The 27,848-nt window shown below is 45.2% G+C and overlaps 2 protein-coding genes across 3 annotated transcripts in view; one reads left to right on the plus strand and one right to left on the minus strand.

Annotated features, from left to right (window-relative positions):
- LOC119464066 (ras-related protein Rab-21) lies at window positions 1–24,152 on the minus strand. 2 transcript variants are annotated; one of them, XM_049655488.1, is made up of 5 exons: window positions 23,615–24,152; window positions 17,440–17,499; window positions 16,265–16,372; window positions 15,771–15,978; window positions 1–2,179 (listed from the first exon to the last, which is right to left on the minus strand). In XM_049655488.1, the coding sequence occupies exons 1-5, from the start codon at window positions 23,750–23,752 to the stop codon at window positions 1,875–1,877; spliced, it is 819 nt and encodes a 272-aa protein (XP_049511445.1). In that variant the 5' UTR covers window positions 23,753–24,152; the 3' UTR covers window positions 1–1,874. The 2 variants fall into 2 exon arrangements, with proteins under 2 accessions (XP_049511445.1, XP_037580815.1); XM_037724887.2 differs by lacking the exon at window positions 1–2,179 and adding an exon at window positions 4,983–10,437 and having other exon boundaries at window positions 23,615–24,145.
- A 313-nt stretch (window positions 24,153–24,465) lies between these two features.
- LOC119464065 (TBC1 domain family member 15) overlaps window positions 24,466–27,848 on the plus strand; it is a 76,015-nt gene continuing 72,632 nt past the window's right edge. Inside the window, exon 1 of the transcript XR_005194384.2 lies at window positions 24,466–24,548. The gene's annotated coding sequence lies outside the window, so the exon portion shown is untranslated. The remainder of the gene's footprint in view (window positions 24,549–27,848) is intronic.

Consider the following 27,848-nt stretch of genomic DNA (forward strand, 5'->3'; position numbering starts at 1 on the left):
GCACTTGCGCGATTGATGTCGACTCTTCGGCTGGAAGCGTGGCGCCCATGAGGAGAAGGGCGCATGGCGCTTGGTTTGAAATTTCAGCTCTTTTTGCGGCGTGTAGCGATATAATACTTTGCAGGCACGATCGTTAGCGCACATTGTATGCACTGCGCTTGGTCAGTACGAAATGGCCAGCCATTTAAGTATTTGCTGACGTTATGCTCTTTTAGATATTTTTTTGGTATATAGAAATAAACTCTTTTAAAAATAGTACCTCTTATTCTTCTAATGCATTGTCTGTGCCAAAATGATGTTATGTTGATGTGTGATTGTGATTGTGTCCTCTGATATTTCGGGTCTGTGGTCATGCCAGTTACTATGGAGGAAGGAAAAAAACTGAGAGGCCCCGACGTCGCTCTTTGTGAAGCTTTTGTGATGCCAGAAGTTGGTGTTACTCTGCTATCTTGTCGGCGCAGATTTTCCTCTGTTTAAATTTATCACCTTCAGCGCACAACCACGCCGGGCTGTGCAAGCGCGTGCGCAGTAGTGATCAGACCAACATATCCAATCATGGTGCATCATCGTGATGAAATGGCCCAAGCCATTTCATCCGATTATTACAGCGTAAACTGTTATGGGCTCATTCCAATAGCCGTTTTGGTTCGCAATGGTGTCGGCCGCAGATGGCGTCCGCTGCCATTACCGCTATCGCCGGAAATGCGAAAAAAGTACCCACTTCCTGCCAGAATCGTACCCGCGCCCGCTGCGTGGGAGCCAGATACTCTACCACTGAGCCACGTAAGCGCTTGCTATTGAGCAGCGGAAAAATGCCCTTTAAACGCTCCCTAGGCAGACGCGCAGGCGCTGACGACCCGAGCCTCCGCCAGTATGGTGGCGCCATCTAGGTAAGGCACCTGCAAACGTGTACGCAGACGACGAAATGCAATTCGGACGAGACGCGCAATAAAAAAAATGCAATCCCCAGTCTCCGCCAGTATGGTGCACCATCTAGTTAAGGTGCCTGCAAATGCAGCGTGCCCGACATATAAGTTGCAGTTGTAAGGCTTGATCGGGCTCGGCAGTCTGCTGTGCAGAGCATTACAAGCCGCAGCTCGCCGTTGACGCCGGGCAGACACTTGAGATCGTTCTCGTCAAAACGAGGCAAAGAGACTGCCGCAAAGACCCTGTTGTGCGTGGTGCCCAAATTGGAGCTACTCTCGAGCCGCTCCATCAGCTTACACCGAGACTGTGCTGCGTGTGCCGCGCAGGCCTGTGACTTTGTGCTCTAGCGTTGAAAGGAGTTCATGGTGAACTCTGCAAATTAGACTGTGAGGCCTGTCCCCGCTACTTCTGTCAGGGTTTTGAAAATATATCTGTGCATTCTCACTGCATTGCAAGAATGCACAGGCAATGACCGGCAGCAAACTTTACACACGTCACCACACAGGCCTATGGCTAGCCCATCTACAGTTTATGAGAACAAACACTAATGCTGGTCTTGGCTTGAGGAATCGTTTTGCTTTATTGAAGAAGTTTCGGGCGGCTACGCACCGCACAGATGTGACGATCCGCAGAGCGCCGACGAAGAAGCTAGCAGAAGAGAACGTCGTTATGGGTTTAGATATACTGACTGTGGCCTAAGGTACATTGCTCTCACGGCAAGTGAGACTTCACAGATACAAAGTTCTCTGGTAGCAGACACACGGTGGCAAAAAGTATGCACGCGGCTAGCGCATTGACCGGGCCTGTATGCAACCATCAGCCGTTTGTTGTGCACGCAGGCGTTTGTTCTGTTGAACCTTGTTCACTCGTGCACCACATCCACCAACCTTCATTTCCCTACACCTCTCATACACAGATATCTGCACTAAGGAGGGTTCGTCCCTTAATTACTCACAGCAGCAGCTTCTTTCCCATCCGTCCACATGGCTGTTTTGTGTGCCACAAATGCATCGTACGCTGTAAAAATGAGGAACACTGCATAGCTGTCGCTGACCTGCAAGGTGTTTATGGTACATATTCTGAAGCACAGCATGTTTCAATCTGTGATGACACATTAATCTGCCGAAGACGGTAAATATACTCCCAGGTCGTCCTTCGTCAGTGGCGTACGGCGTTTCATGCACGCTCGTTTCACACTTTTTACTTCTTCCAGTCCCACCTTGCCACAACAACAGCCAGGATAGCATAGTCTCTAGATAAGACAATGGAAGAAAACACCGAGATTAATGCGGAGCAGCACATGCATCAGCACACATCATCATAACACAACCGCCATTGTACCCCAACAACATGGCCACTACAGCGAGAAATACCACGCGACTTCCTCCACACTTTTCTCCTAGCGTGCGGAGTGGGTAGGGCTCTCGATAAGTTTTTGCTTCCTCCATGCCACTTATCATTTAGTTTTACGTCTAAAGAGTTGTATGGTGCTGCTGTCATTCAATCACCCTGGCCCCAGGATTCATGGGTAGCACTATATCCATGGATCTTGTGATTTGGCTAGACATGTTTGAGAAAATACGATGGAACTTCGTTCATCAATATTTCATAGTTGTGTTGTGTGCTAGCTGTGCAGCATCTATTTAAAGCATTGAAACGGATTTCACTCACCAACAATTCATTTTATCACACAATCTTCAGTTCGTAGATAAGGTCTGTCACTTTCGACTATGTATGTCACTAAGTCAAGATGATGGGGATTAATACTTACTGAAGGTAATTATTTTTATATGTAAACAGCCTTTATTTGTAATTACCCCAATGCAATGAAACGCTGGAAATTAGGAGGATAAAAAAAGGCCAGTTATTGTGATTCAATGAACTTGACGAATTAGTGTCAAGTGCACTGCCATTGTTGACAGTGCTGCAGTAGACCTGTTAATTCGACTTTTCGGTTAGTCCGATCCTGAATGCAAGTCCTGACTGGCGCCCATGCCTTTCTATGGGTCCAAACTTTCGTTATTTTGATCATAAAATTGGTGTTCACCGGATAATTCAAACTTGAGCACTTAGCCCACATACCATGACTCCTATAGTGACCCCTTTAGTGGCAGTGTCTGTCTCAGCGGAACTTAAGGACCAGAGAATGAATTGCACACACGTCATCTCCTTTCGAAAACGCCTACATTCGGCCTGCCCTAGGAAGATTTTCAAGCAATACCCGTAGCTCGCAATGTCAGATTACGGCATTTACGCGATTTTAACGCACACTTTTTTTTCTCACTTGGGTCAAAAATTGCCTGCCCTCGAAACCAAAACTGCCTTTGCGGCGTTTGTATGCTTCTTTACTGCATAACTGAAATGCATTGCGGCAAAGCTGTAAAGAAAAGAAAATGTGTGGCGAAGCTGACTTTAGGAAACCGGCTGCCACTGTGCAAAGCACATTAGCCCCTTACCCATTTTTCTGCATCAGGTGCGCATTGGAAGCTTTACTGTCATTTGGACATTAGTTTTTCTTTGTCCATGGTTTTATACTTCAGAGACATAAAAAGTGACCACGCGCTTGATTCGGGGGCTTGTTAGTATCAGCCAAATTCTGGCAAATGAATGAGCGGTGTTTTTTTTAGTTTTTTCTGCATCTTGTTTAATTTGACCCAACGGATAATTTGAACACTTCCATAGGTTCCGTCAGGGTTGAATTAACGAAAGTCGACTGTACCATGATTTCACGCTCGACTGTTCACAGAGGGAGTTCTACGAGTAGGGCTCCATGATCGGTCCACTGAGCATGTCGTTTTAGACCACAGGTCATTGGGGACAGTGGCCACCTGTTACTGCGGCTTAGTTTGCACTGATGCAACTAAGTTTGCACTGTTTGTCAAGTTTGCTTAGTTTGCACTGATGCAAGTGTGCATGAATGTCTCTGTATAAAGGTCTGCGTAGAACTGAGCCGTGTTTACCAATGCTCACAGCGCAGTTTAGTTGTAATCACGGAGAAAGAATAACAGGAGGCGAAACTCTGGGTCGGCGCCAGCGCGAGCACTGGTCGTGATGTCACGTTGGGTGAGGAGGAAACACACAGCTTCAGACATGCTACCGCAGGTGGCGAACGTTGGCGCAGCACCAAGGAACTACTTCCCCCGCGGTCGGAGTGGCACGCACGCGACCGCGGTGACGGAGGAAAAAAACAAAAGTTCTTTCCTACATGGGCGCCATGATGGCCGTGGGTCTCCGACAGCGTCGTCTGCTACTGACTGCTTGCGCTTGGTTGTCGGATACCTCCCAAAAAGCTTTGCGCCAGCACGGTTTGCACCCCAGGGATAAAAGACCTGTAGACCGTTTTAGTATACATATTTATTTCAGATTATTATTTAGGATCACATGCTTTTTATGTGGCAATAAGACCAAGGAACTGGCGCACTTGAAAGATCAGACGATCTGCGATAGTAGCCAGGGCGGCGCACTGGCATCAAGCAGCTGCGCGCGAGCAGGCAAGATCGCGCTCGCTGCGTCACGGATACGCTGCATCGCTTCGACAAACCGTCACATGAGCATACGTCAGGTGTCCGGTGTTCTGTAGGGGGCGCTGTCACGACGTCCGCCGCCGTGCTCCCGTGTGACATTATGATGACGCGGGAAGGAGCCAAGTTGCGCCTCCTGAATTATTCTTTCTCCATGGTTGTAACCAAGCAATCCGCATGACTGTTCGGGAAATGTGTTTCACGGCTGGTTGCATTTTTTTGTACTTGCTATTCTTGCACCCCAAAAATAGAAATGCTGCTTGAGAGCAGCTTCTCGTCTGCATGAACATGTTGCTCTTGACAAGGTTAAAAGCAGATGGGAAATTCATCTAGATGGCTTGCGATTCTTTTGTTTGCGTGATGGACACACTTTTTACAAATAAACAGAGCTTTTATTCCATTTGTGTGTGCATCCCTGTGCCATCTGCACCCCGGCTTGCAGTTATATACATTTCAGCGTCATTTGCCGCAGTGGCTGGACGGCCATTATGCTCTAGTGCCGAGCACTGGGCTGTAAGTGCAACGAGTCAGAGATTCTGCATATATAACTTTATTATATCTCATTTATACGGTTTTACGAAAAGCGCTTTGAACAGCACATGAGCTCCTGCCGCATACACGCTTTGGAACACTTGTTCAACCTCATCGAGCAGCTCACCTAAGCTCGCAGGCATCCCGTCATTACACACACACACGAATGTTGCAGATAGAGCGCTCTGTGTATCGACACACCGTGTTGATGGCATTACTAGTTTCTTGCCACAGTTCTTCGTGAACTGCTCTGTTCAGGGTTGCAAGATGAAAAACCTTGCGCACTGCTAGAGCTGTTGCCTCTGTTTAACATTGGCACGGTATACCTAGTATTCAAAAGCCTTGTGCGAAAGTTTCAGCGTGTTATATTCTCCTTAGCCAATGGCATTTATGCATTCTTAAAGGAGCACCAATGTGATGTTTCCGACCTGTCATTATTTTTTATGTGCTAACGGTCCAATCACTCTAAACTCGGGGAAAAATGGTGATAAGCGTTGGAGTGCCCTGAACGTTTTACTGTCACACTCAATTATAAAACCAGTTTTGGTAACCAGTTTTGAGTGCATTACGACGTCGCAATACACTGCATTGCTCCATTCCTGCAATTGCTGTGGCTGCCACACGAGCACAGCCACAACAAATGCCGCGCAGCTCTCCTCGTTACTTTTTTTTTACAAGTGACACCATACCTAATGCTGGATGACATCAGCATATTTTGCTCTCCGTCATGACATCGAGATAATGTCAATGACGCCAGGCTCAGCCTTTTGAAACCAGCTTTAGTATCGAATTACAATGTTTCCCAACTGTCATCCTTGCTAAGCCTAACCTTTTTAAGTGTGAGAACTGCACGGTACAGTTTCAACAATTTTGAATGTATGTGTCACTCTGTAATGTTGAGAACCTTTTAGTCATCCCCAAGAACTACAACTGCTGCACTTCTATTCATAAATCTCTTGCCATCATGGCACTATAGTTCAGGCTGTCTGTGCACACTGGCTTTGAGGTTGTCCAGCACCACCTGAAGAAGTGAACTGTGCATTAAAACAAAAGACAACAAAATAATGCAATGCGATCTTGGCCGAGATGAAGTAACAATTCGATGCCAATGCCATTCCTTTTCGCACTTCTGAAGTGAAGTGCGTGGGAGGAATCGCTCCTTTATACGGGCCTTTTTTCCTTGAAAGTGCTCGGAAGGTGGACAAAATAGCAAAGCAGCTTTGGCTTCAAGTTCATAGAAAAGCAGGTCATATGTCCATTTGAGTTCCTGAGTGTGAACTTTCCAACATCTGCTTAAACTGGCAGCATTTTTAAAAGGCTGGATTCACACGGTGTACTGAACAGCTGATTCAGTACTCCGAGGAAGAACTTGCTACACCACCTGCATCTGCCTGCATCTGGTGCCACTAAACCACATCATGCTTGTCTGAAGGCTGATAAGGCAGCGATTCAGTCTATCACGATTCCAATTTCAGCAGCTGACTCTAAATAGATGTGACTGAACTGTGAAGCAGAGTGGACAAGGCTACCCAAGACATTTCCAGGGCTCTCAGGATTCCAGCTTAACAGTGATGGCACGGCTGCAAGAAAGAAAATTGGCAAACCTTGTTCCTCAGCTTCTAGCAATTCTGCGCCAAGTTTTGGAACATGGGTGGCACTCGCTTCTATTCAGTCACAAGTTAACGAAGCAGGCAGAGTCATCAATGCCACACCGTCTCGCAAGGCCCAAAGGATTTGTCAGGCTCGCAAATATATAATATGCCAGTCAACTCAACAGCTTTGAAGCCATGGCCTTGTCATAATAGCTCGCCACTTCGTCGAAGCATGCACCTAGTTGGTCAAATTGGGCTATTCGCCAGGCAAAGCCATAATATGGTGCCACACGCGTTTACCTTCAGCGGTGGAAAAGCATCCAAGCAATGTTCGACTAGTAAGTACAGGTATTTGTGCATAATGCCTGCACAGAGTGTAATAAATAGCTAGAAATAACTCTGCATTCAATTGACAACCATGAATAGCACAATTATTTACCAATTAAAAACTGCTAGAAAGCATTAAAGTTAGAAGTTGAAATTTTCGTTACTGTCAATGTCGACATGTCATGCCGGAACCTGACTTGGTTACTAGTGCTAATGGACGAAAAATTCACAATTAATCAGTGACATACTCATTATGCGATGTACGTACAATAGCATTTTGTCATTAACTTTAGTGGACATGATGATGATTTATTGGCATCCCCTTTGAAACTAGGTGCAACTCTGAAACTAGGCTAGGTGACAAATAGTCGCCAAGCCTGCTTGATTTAATCAGGTATGCTATACATGTTTTTCATTCTAGCAATTTTTGTGTGCATTTCCAATCTTTTTTTTCTCTTCCTCAAAGCCTTGTAACATGTAACGGCATAATGGGAGATAGCAACTGCTACACATCTTCGGACTAGCACTGATCAAAGGATTACTGCCCAGAATTGAGCTGCAATTACTGTTACACATAAAAGCTTTAAGTGGAACACCAATAAATTTTGGCACAAAATTCAATTGCACATGTCTTAGAACTATAGTGCCACTGCTCAAAGCATGTGCGTAAACTATGAGCGCCGACACAAGCGCCAATCAAGGGATTAATTGTGCAGAAATTATGTTATTGATCCACTTTATAGATCTTCCTGGAACATCAATGTACCTGCTTTGCCACATATTTCATAGGCAGCCTTGGAACTAGTGTATGTAGTGGGAATTCTAGAAAATTGACATGCTTAGAGCAGCGTTTGCAATAGTGTGTCCTTTATAATTAATGAATATTAAAAAGTTAGCAAATGCCACATAATGAGTTTGCCACTGATTATCAGCTTGGTTCTGATGTCTGCCGATGTTAATGTGCTGCCAAAAGAATTCGTAACGTTTGCTGAAGTGTGCGTAGTAACATGTAAAAATTTCAACAGTCTATATTGAAACATATCAGATTTAAAATGCGTGCTTAGGGAAAGCCTCTTTTCCAGGATAAGCTTTCATCAGTACTACGGATGAATGCAGAACCATATGCGAAATATATATGCTTACATTTTTTTTAACTCGAGGATGATAATGTGCCAAAATTTGACAGAGTAAACAAAATTTTCTTGTATCACTTTTTTCACGTTGCCTGCTGCCAGCAATGCTCCGAGTATGCTAGGTGCCTCGGCACCAAAGTAACATGTTACAAAATTATCACCCACGATGTAGTAATAAGTTGTGTCGCCCGTGGAGTTGTAAATAAAATGTCCACTAGAGCATCAATAAGGTCTGTACTTTGTCACAATTTCTACATAGTGTCACAAAGTGACAATATGTAGGACAATATCATTTGGTCTAACGTTCTAACATACAAATACGTACACTGCATAATTCTCACGCTTTGCAAACTAACTACGCCTTTTATTTTTACTGCAAACTAGCCACTGAAAACCATAGCACAGTGTTCCTGACCATCAGGGAAACTCTGTAATGATCTGGGGTTTAATAAAACTACACTAACATACAAAACTTATTTACATAAGCACAGCAATGCACACTCTTTTGTTGGTATGCACATCAGGTTCACGTTTCTCGCAGGTCATGCCGGTCTATTTTTTGACTTATCAGTGCACTCGCAATTGAATTTGAGCAACAACTGTTTTGCATTTAGCTACTACTGTCAATAGTTGTTCACATCAGTTACAAAAGGAATGCTCAGACGACTTGAAGCTATCACTACCGAAGACTTTGAATTCATCCTCACAACACTCTATACAAAAGTTAATAGAAAGATATGCAGTCTCCTTCCACTAAAGAAACAGTTTCAGTAGAAATGCTCCTCCCTGACAACCCTTGCTGCTATAATTTGTGCAAACACCTCCTCAGTTGGTGCATATTTTGTAATGCAAATGAACAAGTAGTGTTTCGTTTTTATTATGTACACTAGCTGACGCAGTCACTGTCCAAGGTACGCAACACACAGGTACATGAGAAAAACACAGTCTGCATTAGTGTCGTCTGCTAGAACTTGCAAGTATTACATACCATATCATAAGATAATTCCAGCACAGTGGCCTTGTTATCACTCAATATGGTGGGATTCTATCTGCCTGCTTTCTTCTGCATTTCTGAGGGCCATGGGTAATGTGGCAAAAAAGAAAAAAAAAACAACTTGTAAAGATGCCACAGTTATGGCTATCTTTCGCAATAAGGAACCACCTCCAATGGTCATATTTGGTGAATCCTCTTCCTCCGGCTCTAACCTTATATATTGTGCCGAGTGGCTGATCGTGCATGTAATGGTAGCATATAAGCGAATGACAGAGGAATGAATGTACAAAATAACTAACTGTCACAAAATGTGGGCCCGAGACATCTGATGCTTGGCTTTCGAGAAATTAGCTACTTAGTTGTTGTGCCAGGTTGTTACGAAGTCACAAAATATCGCTCGACAGCTGCCACTGTGTGAACTGTGCTTTTCAAAACTGTGGTATGGCAGGGTGTACAGTGCAGCCCACTGTTAAACGGAACACTTTAATGCGTGGCTCCCACTTTCCTGCCTTTCTAGCTGCACTACGCAGGTATGTCGAAGGGCGCCAGCACCACCAATTCCAAGTCATCTGGTGCAAAAGGGGCTAATATACGCTTGTCAGAAGGAAACATTCGCATGCACTGTACATTCACGCGCTTCCTTTAACGGTAGACTACACTGTACAAAGAGGCATCACATTACCGACTCGCCACATCACCTTACACTGAAGACACGTACGAGATCTGCGACAACGTTGGCCACAAGTGTAATGTGTGCACAACTGTTCGTTTCCACTCGGCACTCGGCACAAACATCCACACTCCTCCTGCGCACTCGTACAATCGAGTTTTGCACGCTCACCAAACACACCTACAAGTTGCCTACGTGACATTGCAAGCTCTATTAAACACCGAAACAGCTGCTGCTACAAAATCTACATGACAAAGAGACTGCAAAGAGAAGGAAATAATAAAATAACTTGCTTTTCTTTCTTTCGAGTCCTCGATGCTCTTGCACACGCACACACACAGAGACACATTGAGAGGTTTAAGCTCTTAGGATTAACGGTAAAAAAATGTGTGGAAACACGAGCGGCTTGCAGAGCAGCACATGGCATGCTTCGAAGAGAGGGAAGAAGAGACACTGAAAACCAGTCTGTGCAAAGGAACAAAGAAAATCTGACGAATGTGGTGGCACGGTGGCCTTTCCGAGCGGCGGTCCGGTGCAGACGAGAATATCCCGGACAGAAACAAAAACAATAGCACTTTCGTAGCAACGCCGAGGATGACGGCACAGTCCTTTCAGCCTCCACAGCAGCTAGTCTTCTGCACGGGACTGTCGTCGACGATGACCACCGTGCGCCGCGAGTTACCTCCACGGCCGAGGCTGTTGCGATGCTGTTCGTCGTTGGTGTTGGCCACCTGCATCATGCCTGCGATCGCAGAAGGAAACAGTGGTACAAGAAACTTATAGGAAGCCCATGAAAGGAATCAAGCTTAAGAAATAGCACAAGATGGCATGGACGAGAAGGATTTAGGAAGAGCCATGACCAGGTGGCCTGAAAACTAGTGGAGACATTGACCCTTCCAGAGTCACTGACGTACCGATACGTTTTCACGTTTCTGTCCCGCCCGGTCACTGACGTGGCTGCATGCTTTCCACTCTCTCCTCTCGGGTGTGCGCAGTAACATGAAGTTGGCGAGCTCCGAGGTGGTTCCGCCGTCTGTTGTACATTTCTAGAAGCATAATCTCTCTGGGTTGGCTAAGTCTGGGCTTTTTGTCAGCGACGGTGAAACAGGCCCCTTTGTGGGCGTGCTTATGCTGCACTGAATGCGCGCATCTACAGATGGGAGAGGTGGCTACCGGATTTGGTACACTGCTACGCCAGCGATTCTCCATTTAAATATTCGCGCCTTATTGCAAGGCCACCACCCCTGCATGTTTCTGCGATCCGTCATATGTTTAAAGAAGGCTTTTATTTCTTTTTTCATCTCCCACGGTTTTCTACACAACACGCCTCCTTTCCAGTGACAAGGGACTTTCGTCGGTGTGCCTTCTCCAAGATGGCTCTGCCCTCTGTCGTATCTCTTTCACCTGTTGCTCTCTTTGCTTTGTATGGTGGAGTACGAATAAACGAAAGCGCTCCTTCCTTGATCGATTTGATATGGCTGCTCGTGCGGGACCTTTTACTGCTGATTGGAGCGGCGGCTCTACCGATTCTGAATATCAGCCAAGCTTGGACTCGGCAGATGACAGCTTGTCGTTCGAAGAGGCAACTTTGACTGCATCAGATTGTGACCCTGACACCATGGAAAAGTGTTGAGAACAATGGTGTTCTTCAGTCTGCTGCCTGTCTTAATCACTTTGTCAGTTAGGAATGTGAGGACTATACGAAGAGTACATATGCCATTGTCCGTGTGATTTTTTTTCTCTCCTGCATAACCAAAAACAAACCGTTGTGTTCATTTTGTGGGAATCCTCGAGTCCCATAACCGCCGCACGGGCAGTGAACGTCGCGTCAAGCGCATGCGTGCCAGGGAGAGTTGGGAGAGGGGAAACTTTCCTTCCGCGGGTGGCGCACGGGAATCGCAAGCGCTATCAGCGCCACCGGGTGGGTCACGTGAGATCCCGCTGATATCGCCCGGGTCTCTTTGGTCCCCGGCAAGCGGCGATGGCGGAAGTCTCCGCCGCCGCTCCCGATTCCCGCACGTGGTTAATCAACCACGTTCTTGCCGCGGCAAACGCCGCGGCCGTCCGTATTCCCCCAGTTGGTAAGTCGGAAGCCCTTCTTTACCTAGTGTATTATTCTCTTCGAGGGAACCCTCAGCGATGTCAACTATAGCTAGCTGGCCTGCTCGAAGTGTTAGTTGCAGTCGTAATAAATGCTTTCTGAGTGTACACGTGGTTGTCGTCTATTGTTTCCTCGAGCTTGTACCGTACCGCGGTTGATGCGCAGGCATGCGCCAACCACGGGGCTCGGTGAGTCGAGGCAGAGGGCCGTTGGCATCCCCACCATATCCCGACATTTTGGCGCCCAACGTGGGGCAAGCTCTTGGAAAACGGGACGACGATCGGTTCGGATGCGCGGAAGCCTGAAGGCTTTGTCCGGACCAGCGTTAGGCCTCAACCGAAGGCGTGATTGCTAGCTAGATTGGGCATGTGCTTTCTTGAGTGCGAGTTAACGCTGCACTAGTGTCACCGAACTCGTGTAGACGCTGAGATTTGCAGCGAGTTTTCTCTTAAGAGTACGCCCGAAGCGAGTGAGTGCAGCAGCCGACGCGGTGGTCGATTTTCCCTGTACATATGTAAATAGCCTCCTTTCTGTATCTTTGGCTCTGGGAGCCGGAAACGCTGGCTAGGACGTCAGCGGGGCGCAGTCCCAGGAGTCTGCTCGGAAGCTGCGTGTTGAGCAGCGAGCGGGGACCACTTAGCTAGGCCTGCATCTCCTCGCGGCGGCTCATTGGAACCCCTTTATGGGTTTTTTGTGGCATTGGTATCCGTCATGGACGCGATTAGGCCTAAGGCTCTGCGGAGCTGCCGGTCGCATGTTCGAAGACGACCATGCCGTGACATTTAGCGGGTGCAAGCGGATTCGCTAGTTCTACTATACTCGCCCGAGCGGAGAAACCTCGTTCGAAATAGAAAGCTTATTTTGTTCAGATGAACTCAATATTTTGCGGGCGGAATAACCGAAATCTCGGGGGACCAGAGAGCGCTTTGTTCATACGAGCATCGCCCTTTTTCGCGCTGTATCGGACCGGAAAAATTCGGTCGAAGCGAATAACTTCATTCAAACGAACTGGATTGTTTTTTTTTTTCTTCTCGTTACCACATAAAGCTATGCGGTAGACGGGTGGTTCAGCATCGTGTCAGACGGCCGACGCTGCGGCGGCCTCTACTGCCTTAATTCTAAGTGTTTGTGGAGTGCATTTGAGCGACTTTGCAGAACGAGTGAAGCCACCTCGACTTGCTATTGCTGCCATGGTCCACGTCCCTGCCTGCTGTCTCGGCCTCTCCCTGTTTGCGGCCCGATGCAGCAGCACATGGCAGCCACAATGAGGGAGGCCCACCTCATACACTCCCACGAGGATGCGTCGGTGTGAGGTTCATCGAGCCGGCGCGCGCGCCGCTTCGAGAAAGTCCTGACCCGCTGTTCCTGGGTGGACATTGCGGCGCACATCTTGAGGGCAAGCCATCTTCAGCCCCCGTCATCGTCAACCACTGTGACGGCTGCCACATGTGGGCGGCCGCCACACAGGACTGTGCTGCCTATCAACATGGATTCGGACATTTCCTGCCGGAGTTTACCATCGCATCTGCCCGGATACTTTATTAATGCCGTCGTTCAGCGATTTCTCCGCCGTAGGGCAATATTTAAGGGTGGAGGGATGTGGGAATCCTCGAGTCCCATAACCGCCGCACGGGCAGTGAACATCGTGTCAAGCGCATGCGTGCCAGGGAGAGTTGGGAGAGGGGAAACTTTCCTTCCGCGGGTGGCGCACGGGAATCGCAAGCGCTATCAGCGCCACCGGGTGGGTCACGTGAGATCCCGCTGATATCGCCCGGGTCTCTTTGGTCCCCGGCAAGCGGCGATGGCGGAAGTCTCCGCCGCCGCTCCCGATTCCCGCACGTGGTTAATCAACCACGTTCTTGCCGCGGCAAACGCCGCGGCCGTCCGTATTCCCCCAGTTGGTAAGTCGGAAGCCCTTCTTTACCTAGTGTATTATTCTCTTCGAGGGAACCCTCAGCGATGTCAACTATAGCTAGCTGGCCTGCTCGAAGTGTTAGTTGCAGTCGTAATAAATGCTTTCCGAGTGTACACGTGGTTGTCGTCTATTGTTTCCTCGAGCTTGTACCGTACCGCGGTTGATGCGCAGGCATGCGCCAACCACGGGGCTCGGTGAGTCGAGGCAGAGGGCCGTTGGCATCCCCACCATATCCCGACAATTTATACTATCCAAGAAAAAAAAATATGACATTGAAAGTGTTAAGAAACAATGCACAAAAGTTTTAAATATGGCTGTCTAAACAACAATATGAAAACTGGAGCATGCGTACAGGTTGCTGTTCTGTGTGCGTGTGCAGGTGCATGCATCCAAAGTTTGCTCCAAGATTGCTGCAATAAAATCAGTTGGAAGTTGGCACTTCTGCTGTCCTTCTCGTCCATGTCTTAGTATTTCATGCTATCCTTGTGCTTGAATTGGCACACATATCAGTCCGCGAAAGGAAGTTTGCACTGGAGCAGTATACTCGGTCGAATACTTTCGTAGATACAATCACTTGCGCGAGATTTCGCATGCTCGGCACAGTGCGAAGAACACTATCAGCCGTAGACGCTGACAAATACGGTGGCGAGTCGCACGAAACCTCACAAAAGTGATCATATCCCCAAAAGGGATTATCAAGTACAGTCCCTGAGGTGGTTTGCCCAAATAGGGATGGCAACAACATCAATGATGACGATAATATGTGTGCTACATCTTGCGCTATGTACAGTGTGATCAAAAAGCGCTACAAAACACACAAATTTGAGAATTCGAAATGAATAGACAGACAGTAGCACAATGTGTTTTTCACAGAGATGCACAGAAAGATGTGAGAATGTTTTTTTTGTCTTTTACGAAAAGTTTTATTGCAAAAATAGCTACATTTGCCACCGACAGATGCCACTATAGTTGCCTTCAAAACTGCAGAGTCGCCGTCCATGATCGAGTCGACAGCAACCGCAGTTTCGTCTGCAGTTGCAGCGAACGATAGTTTCGTTTTGACTCTGTGCGTGCGTCGGCTGCATACCTTGAGAACCACAAGGTTGCCGTTCGTGATCGCGTCGATAGCGGCCATGGTTTTGTCCGCAGCAGTTGTGGCAACCAGCAGTTCAGTTTTGACTCGGTGCAAAGATGTTGAGGATGAAGAGCACCGGCTACATCGCAATGGACGGACAATCTATTGGCGACGAGCTCGCTGGCAAAAAAATAATTGGGAAATGTGAGCGGTAACAGAGGTACCTCTCGGATGAAGACGCGCGCTGTCGCGGCACTGCGAAGGAAGTCGCAAAGCTTTTGCGGCCTTTGCTGCTGCAAGCTCTAATCAGTCACAAGATGACGAGAATTGCAGCTTCCGCACTGCTTTTGTGCAAAATAGAAAGAGGATTTGCTGGCTGAGTCAGTAAATAAAAGTGTGTTGACGTAGTAAGCATTTGTTTATTGTTTTCTCGATACCCTCGATAAATTGACATTCGATTAATTCTGACATCTTTTTCAATCCTGCGAAATCTGAATTAACGAGGTTTTTATTTTACTGTACTGAAGAAGAAACCATGCACATTGTATCCATTTTTTGAGGGGTCGCTTTTGTGTCACTTTAATGTTGCCTAAAGAAATAGTTACGTTAGTAAATATTTATTTCAAAAGCCCAATGCTCTGCCCATTATGCTATAGATGCATACATATTCATCTGATGCCAATTGTTACTATTGGCACATGCGACACGTTGTACAGGAACTATTTCCTTTGAAAAGTGATAGCACCTGCTTCTCCTTGAACCAGATAGCTTTTGAAGATTTTAACTCTGCAACAGAAATACCAACCCTGGGCAGCCAGTGCGCTTCGCAATAAGTCGACCCTTAAAGAGTTAAAAGTGTTGTTGGTTGTTTGAATGATCAGTTGCTTGAGAGACAAGTGGTTTGAAAGAAGAGTAGCTTGAACGATAGCCCACAACCAGTTGAGAAGCGGGGAGAGATGCATTGTGTCGCAGTGCTCCACTTACGCTTGCTGAGGTCGAGGAAGAGGTCGTCAATGCCGCGGTTCAGCTTGGCCGAGGTGTGAAAGTGGGTGGCCCCGACTGAAGCGGCGTATGCCTCGGCCTCCGCTGCGGAGACGTTGCGCTGCTTGTCCAAGTCGACCTTGTTGCCCGCAATGGTGAGGCACACGTCCGAGCCCAGCATCTTCCGCAGCTCCTTCACCCAGTTCTTCACCTGCGCAATGCATTACGTACTGAGCGTGCCCACGTGTTCAATGCGACTGCCAGAACTTGAGCTAAAGAAGTTGCCGTTAGGCTAGTTACTTTTTTTGCTTCAATCGTTTGATCGCTCAATAAATCAATTAACAAGTCAATCAATTAATCAAATGCCTTTTTTTTTACTGTTACAAGAAGAAAGCAGCCATGTTACAAGAAGAGAGCAGCCAGGTACAAGCAGAACTTCTACAAGTTATGGCTGCAAAAAGAGCATTGCAATCAAAGAGCTTCCTTTCAATGCTCACCTTGAGGAATGACCCCTCGTCTGTGATGTCGTACACAAGCACTGCCCCATTGCTGTCCCTGTAGTAGATGGGCCCCAAAGCATGGAACTTCTCCTGGCCTGCCGTGTCCTGGTGGAGGCAAGAAGAAAGCAAGTGGGAAGGTTAAAGGTTGACTGGAGCGAAATTTTCGAGCGTGTAAAAATACTAGTTTCCAATACACAGAACTCCTGTGATGAATGAATCACGTCGACGCCAGCGTCACATTTCCCTCTAGCGTTTGGAAGTATGAAACTCTATGCATCCTCAACGTGTGCACATTGCTCACAGTCTACAGAGTCAAGTTTCTTTCAAACTCGAAAAAAAATATATATATATTTTTTAAGTTTTCTCAAAACTTTCCAATAGTATATCATTGCTAATTGAAATGGGTATTTCATGGCTATGCGATCTACAAAGATGACTTGTGAGAAAAGTTATTAATAACTGTAAATTTCAGGTTTAGCTTGGTTTTCGAGACATCAAATTAAGTTGTTATTGCATGAAAGTGCAAATAAAACTAGGTAAGCTTAAAGGCCAACAGCGACGAAATATTGGCCTGCATAGAAAGCCGTTTAAGATAATGTAGAAATAGGAGAGCGTCCACGCAAAATTTGACATTTGAAATAGGAGCGGAAGAATCACGAAAAGGTTATAAAGATCAGATATTTTTTATACCGAAATTGATCAACCTTTTAAGATTTTGTCCCCCACCGAAACGTGGCTGCCGCAGTTGGGACCTAGGCCTCAACAGTGCCAATGCCATGGCCACTAAGCTATTACGGTGGGTTGAAACAACACCAAGACTATGAGAGAAACCATAGTGGAAAATTCAAAATTAATTTCAACCCCTTGGGTTGAACTTATCTAGAACTATCTCCTTTGCAAGGTGCAAGCACTGTCAGAAAAAACTTACACTCGCCAGAGTTGTACACTCGAGTAGTCACAAGTATACACTCATCTATGTGGTCGAGCAGTAGTCCGTACTTGTGTTCTCGTGTTCTGCCTTGCCATCTGATCGCTTACTAAATGCCCGCAACTAATTAAGCTAGCATCACACACTCTACGTGAATGCAACTTCTGCATATGTTAGCCCGTGACAGTAAACCCCGAAGGTCTGTGGTGGTGATATGCATTCAATGTAAACACACTGGACTCACCCAAATGGCCAGCTGGACCCGCTCTCCAGCTATGTTCAACCTCTTGTCAAGGTAGGATGCCTGTGGTAACAAAATGCAAACAACATGAATCACCCACGTGCACCTTTTTTAAACCTACTTCACATTCAAAACAAAAACTACATAATAGTAAAAATAAATGCATGCAAATTGATAACTCGCTGATAAGATCATGCCATTGTTTTTAGTATTGTCTTGAAATAAAGTTTACGGAGAACAGAGAATAAAATAACACTGATGTCAAGGTATGGAATGACATTCCTTCAACTATTCTCTGAAATTTGAACAATACCTACGTAGCTAAAAAATATCTTTAATAAAGTTTTTGTAGGTATGTGATATGTGTTTTGTACTCTATGCATCTTAGATCTGTATCATGCTAATTACAAGCAATCCTGCACCTTCATATATGCATATATTGTCATAAACACATGTAAATTCTGTAAGTGCTGCTTAAATATCTCAATAGCAATTGTTTTATGTTACCTTCTGTTAAAAAATTGTTGTATAGTGTTTTATGTTTATGTTATATTAACTGAATTTTCTTCATCTTTTTTTGTACTTTCTTTAATAATGCAAACTGCATTGTCTTGAACTGTTGTTTTCTCATTTAATGTTTTACACTACATTCGTAACTAGCTTTCGGCTAACGATCCTGCTTGTCTTTTTGTAGTTGAAACACGTATATGCAAGAAGCAATAAATTCAATTCGGTTCAATTAAAGAAAGGGTATCCGATTAACTAAGTCTGGTGCTATAGGGGAAACTCTGCCAATGATGTCTGTAGCATCCATAAATAGCGCAGAAACCATTCAGCATGTCTCGTTATCCCGTGAAAGTATTCATACAGAAGTAAATAAGGAGACAGTTACCCTGTCGAAGGCTGTGAGCTTTAAGAATAGTAGGAGAAAGGTAAATGAACCGGCGTTTGAAATAACAAATAACAGTGAGAGTAGAGTGAAAGCAGGCTGCGTGTTTCCTTGTATATGCCTTTTTACGGTGTTCGCTAAGTGTGATAGAAGCTATACCGTTCCATCTTGTCCTCATATGTTATCCAGATCATTCCTAATGGTCAACTTCTGACCAAATTCAGTGCAGCTGCCATCAAATAATCGTGCGAATAGTGCCTTTTAGCTCAAATGACTTCGTGGAGTGTGCCAGTGCGAAGGTAGACTGTGGCTAGCAAAATAACGACAACTAAAAGATGCGGCTGGAAAGGTGTGGCGTTTGCTCGGACTTAGGTTATACACAGATGATAACCTGACACTTGATCCCCCGGATGGGTAACTCGAGGTTGTAGATAAGCATGCCCTGAACGTAGTTCTACAGCCTTCAACACAACAGGCGCAGTCCCGAGAAAAGAACTGCGGGATAAAATTTCACCTCAACATCTATAACTTAATGACTGCGGCCTATCTGAACAAGCTAAGAAAAAAATTGCGGGGTCCAATAAGCCGAAAATAGTTGAAGGCCCAAGATTAAATTTGGCAACCTGGGGATCCTTAACAAGCACCCAACGCATGGTGCACGGTCGTTTTTGCATTCCACCCCTATCGGAAAGTAGCTGTCCCAGCTGGGGATCGGTCCTGCGACTTTGTTCCCAGCAGCGCAACAACACAGCCACCGAGCTCTCGTGGCAAGCATTCTGAAAGAGTGACGAACGTCACTGCACTGTCCAAATGCAGAATCACGGCAGCAACTCTGAATGCACGAACTAATTTTAAAGCTCGTTGACAAACTGAAATGTACGCCCCCAATTAGTTCCTCGGTGGTTATTTCAAATTACTGTTGTCCAATACTTCTCCGTTCGAGCCTTCCTTTGAGTATTACCCATCCCGTTTGGCTGCTGCACTTCTTTCCCCTTACCAGGTTCTTTAAAGGGACACTAAAGGGAAAAATAAGTTTCACTGAGCGAACTGCACTTCAACTAAAACAGTAAAAGGGCCACTATTATCATGAGAGGAGCCTTGATATATATATACAAAAGATTGGTGGCGATGCCACCTTGAGGTTTCTGCATCATCTTGCCATGATGTCATAGATTTTTACAGTGTCTACTAGGGCATAGTCAACTTTATATTGGTAAAGATTGACTGCACTGTATTCTAAAATAGCCAAATATTACAAATTTCAAGAACATTTAGTAAGTCAGGGCGGCCTAAACAGGAAAAAAAAAAGAAAAAAATATATATATACCTTGGAGTACAATGGGCTCAGGATAAACAAAGCTCGTTTAAACGAAAAGGCTGGATAAATGGAACAAATCGTAACAATTTTGGTTGGTCATTCATGGGCACAATGCTAGCAAGCTTCGGTTAAACAGAACCCGTCTATCTGTGATCTCCGGTTAACCCTTTGAAGGGCCATCAGATATATGGTTCCCACCAACTTCTTGCCGCTACAGAGACTGCGGGAAGCCCATTTTCCACTACTACAGTGTGCTGACAGTTCGAAAACAGAGGTACAAGATGGAAAAAAAAAATCTGGAGCTGCCACGTATTAGAAATTAATAGATCTGTTTATATTAAACTTTCCTGCGCAATGCTCGCTGGAGATACATGAGCGTGGTTGTCTCCATTCGGCAGCTTGAAACAGGCGTGTACCTGCTCAGAAAGGGCTTTCTTGATAATAACAAGACAATCTAGCCTTGAGTATACAAAGTGACTTGTGGCGGGACTTGAGTAGTGAGTACAAGGGTGAATTCCCTGTGTGCCTGCAAAGCGTTCTTCATACGGAGTCTCAAATTTGTGGGAGGAAATTGTAGCTCAAGAAATGCATTTTTGAAGAACTGTTCCTGGTATTTTTTATATGGCACCAAGAAAATGTGCGCTACACATGCTGGCGGAAAAAAGACAAAATTTTTTTTTTAATTTTTTTTTTGTGTTACAGTGTAGGTGCTTTTGGGCCGAACCATTATGCCTCAGTAATATATGTATTTTTTCGAGAACTGCTTCTTTTGATTTTAGAAGACGTGGACAAAAATAAAAAAAAGTCTGCAACTCAAGCTGATGTGGGGGAAAAAAAGAAGATATCCAGAGAAATTAAAAAAAAAAAATTATTTAACTGAGTCAATTGGGCTGTGGGAAGCATACTTCCCACCAATACATTGAGCTCAGTACTATGTTATCTAAAAATACAAATTTTAAGGAGAGAGTCGTTCAATTCATTTCTGAATGGAAAAAAGCAAAACACTTTTTTTTTACTACAGGAAATTGGCCTGCGAAACATGTAAATGGAACAGAACTACCAGCTATCTCATCGGCCTATGAGGCAGGAAATGTTCAACAAACATGTCAAATAGTGATGTTATAAATAATGAAGAAATTTCCATTCCATCATGCAACCATTGGAAAACTAATGCAAAAAGATGTCGAAGTTGCAATGGTGTTTCCATCATGAGGACTTCACTAGGGAGTAATGATTCCTCAGAAGGAAGAGAGCACTCGGGAATCTGTAGGATGTTGCAGTAAAGCTGTCACTAACTGCTGCGTTCACACTGCCAGGAATAATACCGCAGATGATGCCCTTGTGAGCTGCTCTGAGAGGACAGTCAAGCTCATGGTGAAGACTATGATTGTAGTGATGAAGATGCAGATATTACTGCATCAGTGCAGCATTATTGTTTCGAATCGGACAGTTTATATGTCAGTTTTCACAAGCACGTGCTTCGTACATTTATGCGTCTACGAAGCTGTCAGTCCGAATGACACGTGAATAAATCCTCACTCGGCTACAGTCACTTAATACGTAACTTCCAGTAGCGCACCCAGGATCTCTGCCAGGGGGGGGTTGACAGTTTGCCAATACCATCTAAACAGCACTAATTTCGATTTCTTCACGGGAAATTGTCAAAAAAATGTGCTTTTTGCGAGTGTGCAGACGATTGCGCGTCTTACATCTTTGTTGCAGTACTCAAATGCGTAAGGAAAGAAAGGGGTTAAACAAAAGGGGGGGTTAAGTCGGCCTCAGGGGGGGGGGGGGGTTACAACCCCCGAATCTCCCCCCGTCGGTGCGCCACTGGTAACTTCACATAAGCTCTGAACTGTCATAGCGGGCACTCAAGGCCGCAGGCACACAAGGTAACATGGGACAGCACATGGCGCCATTTTTTAGAGTCGTATTTACAGTGACCAAATACGTCATAGGACACACGTACACTTTGTGGTAAGTAACAACAAAAATCAGAAGAAGCAGGCAACTTGAGACCGTACTGATTACTAGTGGTTCTTCATTTAAAAGGGTGCCAACACACAGATTCTAAGTTTTAAAAACTTCACCACATGATTCTAGCTTGTAAAGGGATGACAGTAAACATGAAGGAGGGACACACTTTATTAATAAAGTTGGTCTTGAAATCCTGAACTACATGTCGACACTTTTGCGACGTCATGACACAGAGCAAGATTAGCTGATGTCATTAGCAGTAAGGCTAAGTCTAATGACGTTGCTTGTAAAAAAAAATAAAACTTAAGTGCTGCGTAGGTTTCTTCTAGCTATGCTCGCATCTGGCAGCCGCAGTGGGTGGAGGAATGGCACGAGCCAGTGTATTGTAAGATCATGACACGTCCACCTACCGATTACTGAAGCCGAAACTTGTTCAGGGAAATCATTATTATTACAGTAAACTATTTAGGATGCTCTGATGTTTGTGAGAATTTTTCTATGGTTTAGAGGGCTCAAATCTTAAGTGAAAAAAAAAGGGGGGGGGGGGTGGGAGGGGGAGAGGAAAATAAATGCCATGCCAGCAGTACTTCCAAGCAAAATGACAATTACAATACAGTGCGAACTTGGGCCGGTTGGTACATGTAGTAAAAAATGAGTAACAGCGCAAGACACTGGAGATACGGAGACAGACGAAGCACTTCTTCTGTAGCTTTCTTATGACCTGTGTCTAGCGCTGTTACTCAAATTTTTTTAACAACTTCAAGCACAAGTAAAGTTGCGCATAAATGGCTGCAGCCTGAGTGCGGATTCGATGTCGTTACATTGTAACTGCCATTTGAGCTGTGTCCGTGACTGTGTATATATCAGTACAAGTTCCCGTCGGCTTACAGACAAGCCCATATAGCAAAACTCATCATCGACTTCACATACGCTGCAGGCACCGCTCTAGTGCACAGTATTTACGTCGGATGAACCGAACCGTGAATCAGAACGCGAACGCACGTCGATTGCTGAAACCACGAGTGTAGCACACGGATGGAGGAGCAGCGGCCACGATAGCGAAATGCCGGCGTCGGTGATGACGAAATCGAGTGAAACAACCGCGCTGTCGGCTCGCAGGGTTACTGAAACAATGCGCGAAACCTCCGCAGAAACAAGAGGCGAACGGTTTGATCATTGGCCTGCGGCGCATCGATAAAACGCAAGCGTCTGCGATAAATCCCGGGACAATCAGCGACACACACGTACTACTTAAGCGGAGTGCCGCTCTCCAGCCGAGAAAACTTTACACGCCCGGCAGGTCGGCACCGCTAAAACTGCTCACGGCTGTACATCAGTGTCTTCATTCACCCCCCACTAACCGAAACTATGCAGTCTTCAAAGCATTTCAAAAACGTGAAAAAGATATTTTCGGTATCGACTGGTACGGCTAGTAAGAACGAAAGTTGTGACCAGGTATTGGCGGGGTGGTTCTTTGGAATACGACTGTGACGATGCACTTATTTTTTCATTTTTTTTTTCTTGCACAGTGCCAGCACAACATCCACACCTCGTTCTGTGGTTCAACGTGCAAAGTACACGCAGTAGTCTCTCGGGAGCTACCGGAATGTTTTGTCTGGGGTGTGATTGACAGCTAAATGGGCGGATTTCCCGGGCGGCGCGCTGTTTCGTACTGATTGCATTGCCCTTGGGAGTGAAAACGGTTTCGTCGGACGTAGGGGGGTGGCCCGGTACCGTTGTTCGAGACACGCCGTGTTATGAACTACGCAAAACCCGAGTCTTTCGGATACGTGCCGACACGGAACCTTACGCAACAGGCGGGAAAAGGAAGAAGTGTCTTGAAAACAAATCGCACGTAAGCAAGAAAGAAAATGGGTTAACTGCGAGCACCTAGACGACCGTACGCGCAGCCAACCTGCCACGAGCGCAGTGTTATTAAGTCTGGAACAACGGCACTACGCGCCTCCGCGCGGACTACGGCTGCGCTTGTTTACCTGTAGCGTGGAGAGGTGTTTGTCGTTGAACTTGTTTTCGACATAACGTAGCACGAGCGACGTCTTGCCCACACAACCTTCGCCCAGCAGCACAACTTTGAAGGCGTAGCTGCGACCCGATGCGTTGGCGAGGGCCATCGGTGACGGTAAAAAAAAAAAAAGAAAAGAAACAAACGAAATCCGTCTCTTCGCACTAGGAACACAGGAAGCACTTGTGCGGCGGGCACTCGTCGCTGACCACGGCTCACCACTCACGAACAAGCGGGAAGTACTACTCGGTGGAGCGGGTAACGGAGTCCGGGCGTCATCGAAGTGGTGGGGAACAAAAATAAGGAAACACTCCTCGGAGGCGTCCGGGTTTAGGGCGAGTGCACAGATGTCGGCGACAGATAAGGGACGCGCTTTTTAAAGACACTTCCGATGTCTTCTCGTTTTGCTTCGAGCGAAAGATACGAACACGAAAAAAAAAGACACAACCCCTCGACGAGAGACAACGCTCAACACTTGCCACTTCGCAAAGATCAATGGAAAACGTCGTTTCGGCCACGCCATACCTGAGGCGCGGTTTCGAAGACATCTCACCTTCTCGTTTTAATATACTTTAACAAAGCGTTAATAAAATTAGTATATAATCAACAAACCGAAGCAGTCACTGCAACAGGAATATCGCGTAAAGATTGATAATTATACGCAATACAATTATGATGAAAACTTAGCTTTGAAATAGTAAAGAAAGCTATTCAACGTGAGAAGGCAACACACTGTTCTAATAATTAATTTTATTTCTATGCTAGGTATTTGAGCTTTAGTTGTAATACGTTTACGAAAATTTCAAGCAAAGTTGGTTGACTCGCTTGTCACGCGAAAAGCTCGCTAACGCCATCGTCAGCAGCAACGGACTTTAAAGATGGCGGACGGAGGGGGCGAGAAACAAGTAAGATAATTAAATTTTTTTTGACACTAACTGCGGGTTGTCGATAACAGAACGTTTCAACACTTGCTTTTAGAAGATCTCTAGATGCCGTCTGAACCATGCCAACTGCTAGCTTACCCGCATTTGATTTAACTCGATCTAGTTGATGACAGGGAACGAAAGAACTCCGCGAGAGAAGTTCGCTTGTTGCTAAATTTATTTGGACGGCCTAATCGCAGCCCTCATAAATAGCGGCACGACTCCTGGCAAAAGAAGCTTCTTTTTTGCGCATAACTGGAAGTGACTCCTCGCCTGTCACCACTGTGTGAAAACTGTTTTTCGAGTCTCGCGAAACTATGTCGCTGATTCTTTGGCCCCTTGGTGATACGAGTTTTACTACGGTGTTCTTACGAGTCCTCGAAGTGCCTTTGCTGAGGCCCGCCTATGCCTACATCATGCAAACGTGCGCGCATCGTCGTTTTGTTTGTTTTGTTTTGGCTGAATGACACTCCCTCGCGTCTTCGTGCGACCTTATTATTGCGATGCTCGACTGACGCGGTCAGTAGAGGCGAGTGAATATAACTGACGGGTGACGCCGTGTGGCGCAAACACGATTCTTGGGCTTTCGACCGTTTCAAGGCCGGGCACTCCGTGTCATGACTGTTTATGTTGTGTTTGTGAACGTCCCAATGCTGCTCGCTCTCCGAACGCTATCGGATAGCTGTCGTGAGCGTTGAGAGTTGTGTCGATGGCCTTATAGTCTGTGGCAGTCGCCGTTGCGATGTTCAGCCGATGCAGCAATATTCAGGATGTGTTTTGGGTTTCATAATTTGGACGTTTGAGCAGTTAAGAGGAAGCTCTCCGATCCGAACCATAGGAGTGGAGACATCGTGTTGTTCGGCATCTGCTAAACCGGTTATGACAGGTTTGGTGCGTTAAAGAAAGTTAAGTGAACATGTATGGACACTTGGGAGCAGATATGTAAGCAGTGAATTTTTTAACAAAGATGGGCTGAAAATCTGAAAAATAAAGCATGAAGTTTACAACTTAATTCCGCAGTAATAATTATAATAATTATAAAAAAAAAACAATATAAACAGTCTGGTTGTATCTATTTGGACATTAAAAGCGCACATATTTGATAGATGACACACAGCTCTGGATTTTGAAAATAGCTTATGAATGCCCATGGGACTTCTGAAAACTTTCATTAAACACAGTTCCACTTCTGCTCTAGACTCGGCTGCTCCTGTGTCTAACTCGCTCCAGCAACAGCATAACATGGTAAAACAATGTAGCGAGTTCATGCTGCAGTTGTATGTTAAATGTCACATTTGTTTGCTTCAGATTACATAACAAGTGCACTTTACATAATTGTGATATCTGTTTTTAGAGCAGGCTTAGAGCTATAAACATTGTGCTTTCGTAATTGTAATTAACTTTTTGTTTTTTGCCAACTTCGAGCAATTTTTAAAAACATTTGAGTGCCTAAATTATGATTCTGCTTCCAACAGGCTGTAGGATAGAATATCGGCTCTTAAATGCAACAAATGTCTCATGTCGGATCAGCAGCTGTCCATTGAGCACATTTCTGTGTTTCACATGTATTTGAATGTGAAGCATCCTCTTAACGCACTTATTAAACTGAAAAATGATCTCATTTCCTTCACTTTTTATTTCATTGAAATTACTTTTTCTTTTTTACCTGGGTCCAACTTTGTATTGCTGTCCTTTCTCAGACTAATTTAGTCATTCCAATATGTGGTATCATTTTAATTTTTTTCGTATCAGTGTTGTAATGTTGTTGGATTTGTTGCACATTAGTGGGCATTGTTAGATAAGATTCAGGTTGTCTTCTGTTGCCCCATATTACTCTAAGCCTGCACATGTTTCTGATATTCTGACAGAGTTGAAAGATAAAAGACAATTAAATGTCCCTTGTTTCAGCAGTAACACCTGCAATGCGTGTACAAACCTGCAATCTTATTGCATTACAGAGTGAAATGGCCAAATATGCTAGACTCGACACAGTGTAGGCTGCTAGCTGTTGTTTTATTGAATTTCGGTGACCTTGTTGCTTATCTATCACGGTTGGTAGTGGCTATAGTGTTCTGCTGATTTGAGCGCAAGATAGTAATTTCATTTCATGGCCCCTGCAGCCTCATTCGTTAAAGTGGAATGTAACATCGTAAGCATACTTAAGTTTAGACACATGTTAAAGATAAAGAACCCCATCTCATTGAAACGAATCCGGAGCCCCTGCTGTTGCATTTATCATAACCTGTGTGTTTATTGGGATGCTAAGCCTCATAATTTGATTAGATGTTTCATTTTGACCCTTGTTGCTCAGGCAGATAAATGACCAAACGTTTTGGCACACTGCCTTAAAGTAGATCTGACGTGAAATTTTGAGGCTTTTGATTTTTGCAGTAAAAGAAAGTGCTCGACATTGAAACCTTTAAGAATTGCTGTCAAGTCTCGGAGTGTCCTAAATAATTTACTTTAATTGCTGTTTTGGTATCGTCTTCTAGTGTCATGACACAGAAGTTGGTCACATAGGAGCTGAACATTGCGATGTTTTGACACTTCCGCTCGCTCGCTTGGTCGTCTGCCATGCTGCTACTTTGGGCTATGCGATGAGTAGTGGCGTAGCAGACTTCTGAGTAAGCCAGAGCGAGTGCCAAAACCGTTGCTATGTTTTGCAAAAAAGCAAAACATTTCATGCCAACTCTTCTTTCTGTCCACATGGTATTTTGTGTCGCTGCACTTGGAATCTCTAGTTTTACATGAGGCATGAATTGTTGTGTGAATTGTTCACATAACTCTGCTTGTGAGCAAGCACTGTGGAGCAGATGTTCTGTTAAGTGTGGGAGGTCCTAGTCTTTGTGTCATCATGGTTTTCAAAGTATTTTCTCATCTTTGGGCGCTTTTGCAGAGGAAGTGCTTTATAAGTTTGCCATTTTGAGTATTTGGCTCATTTAGGGTGCAGTGTAGTCTCTCTTTAACGATCAACTAGATCAGTGTTAGCGGGTGTCAAAATCGACGACATCGTGACGAGTTGTCGTTGGAACAGGACAGGACGATGTCACCACCTGTCTTTCCTTTTTACATCTCTTCTGGCCTACCAAGCCTCCTCTGACAGTAACGGTGGTCGTTTTGCTTTTGCAAAAGAGCAATTTTCTAATTAGGCTTAACCTAATGTATACTCTTTAGTATGTCTTTAATACACTCGTTTGAACCTCATTATAATGAAGTCGCGCCTGACACGAAAATATCTTTGTTATATCTAATATTCATTATAAGCATACACGTGGATAATGG

The sequence above is a fragment of the Dermacentor silvarum genome, chromosome 9 (assembly GCF_013339745.2).
Source record: "Dermacentor silvarum isolate Dsil-2018 chromosome 9, BIME_Dsil_1.4, whole genome shotgun sequence".
In the NCBI taxonomy this organism is placed as follows: Eukaryota; Metazoa; Arthropoda; class Arachnida; order Ixodida; family Ixodidae; genus Dermacentor; species Dermacentor silvarum.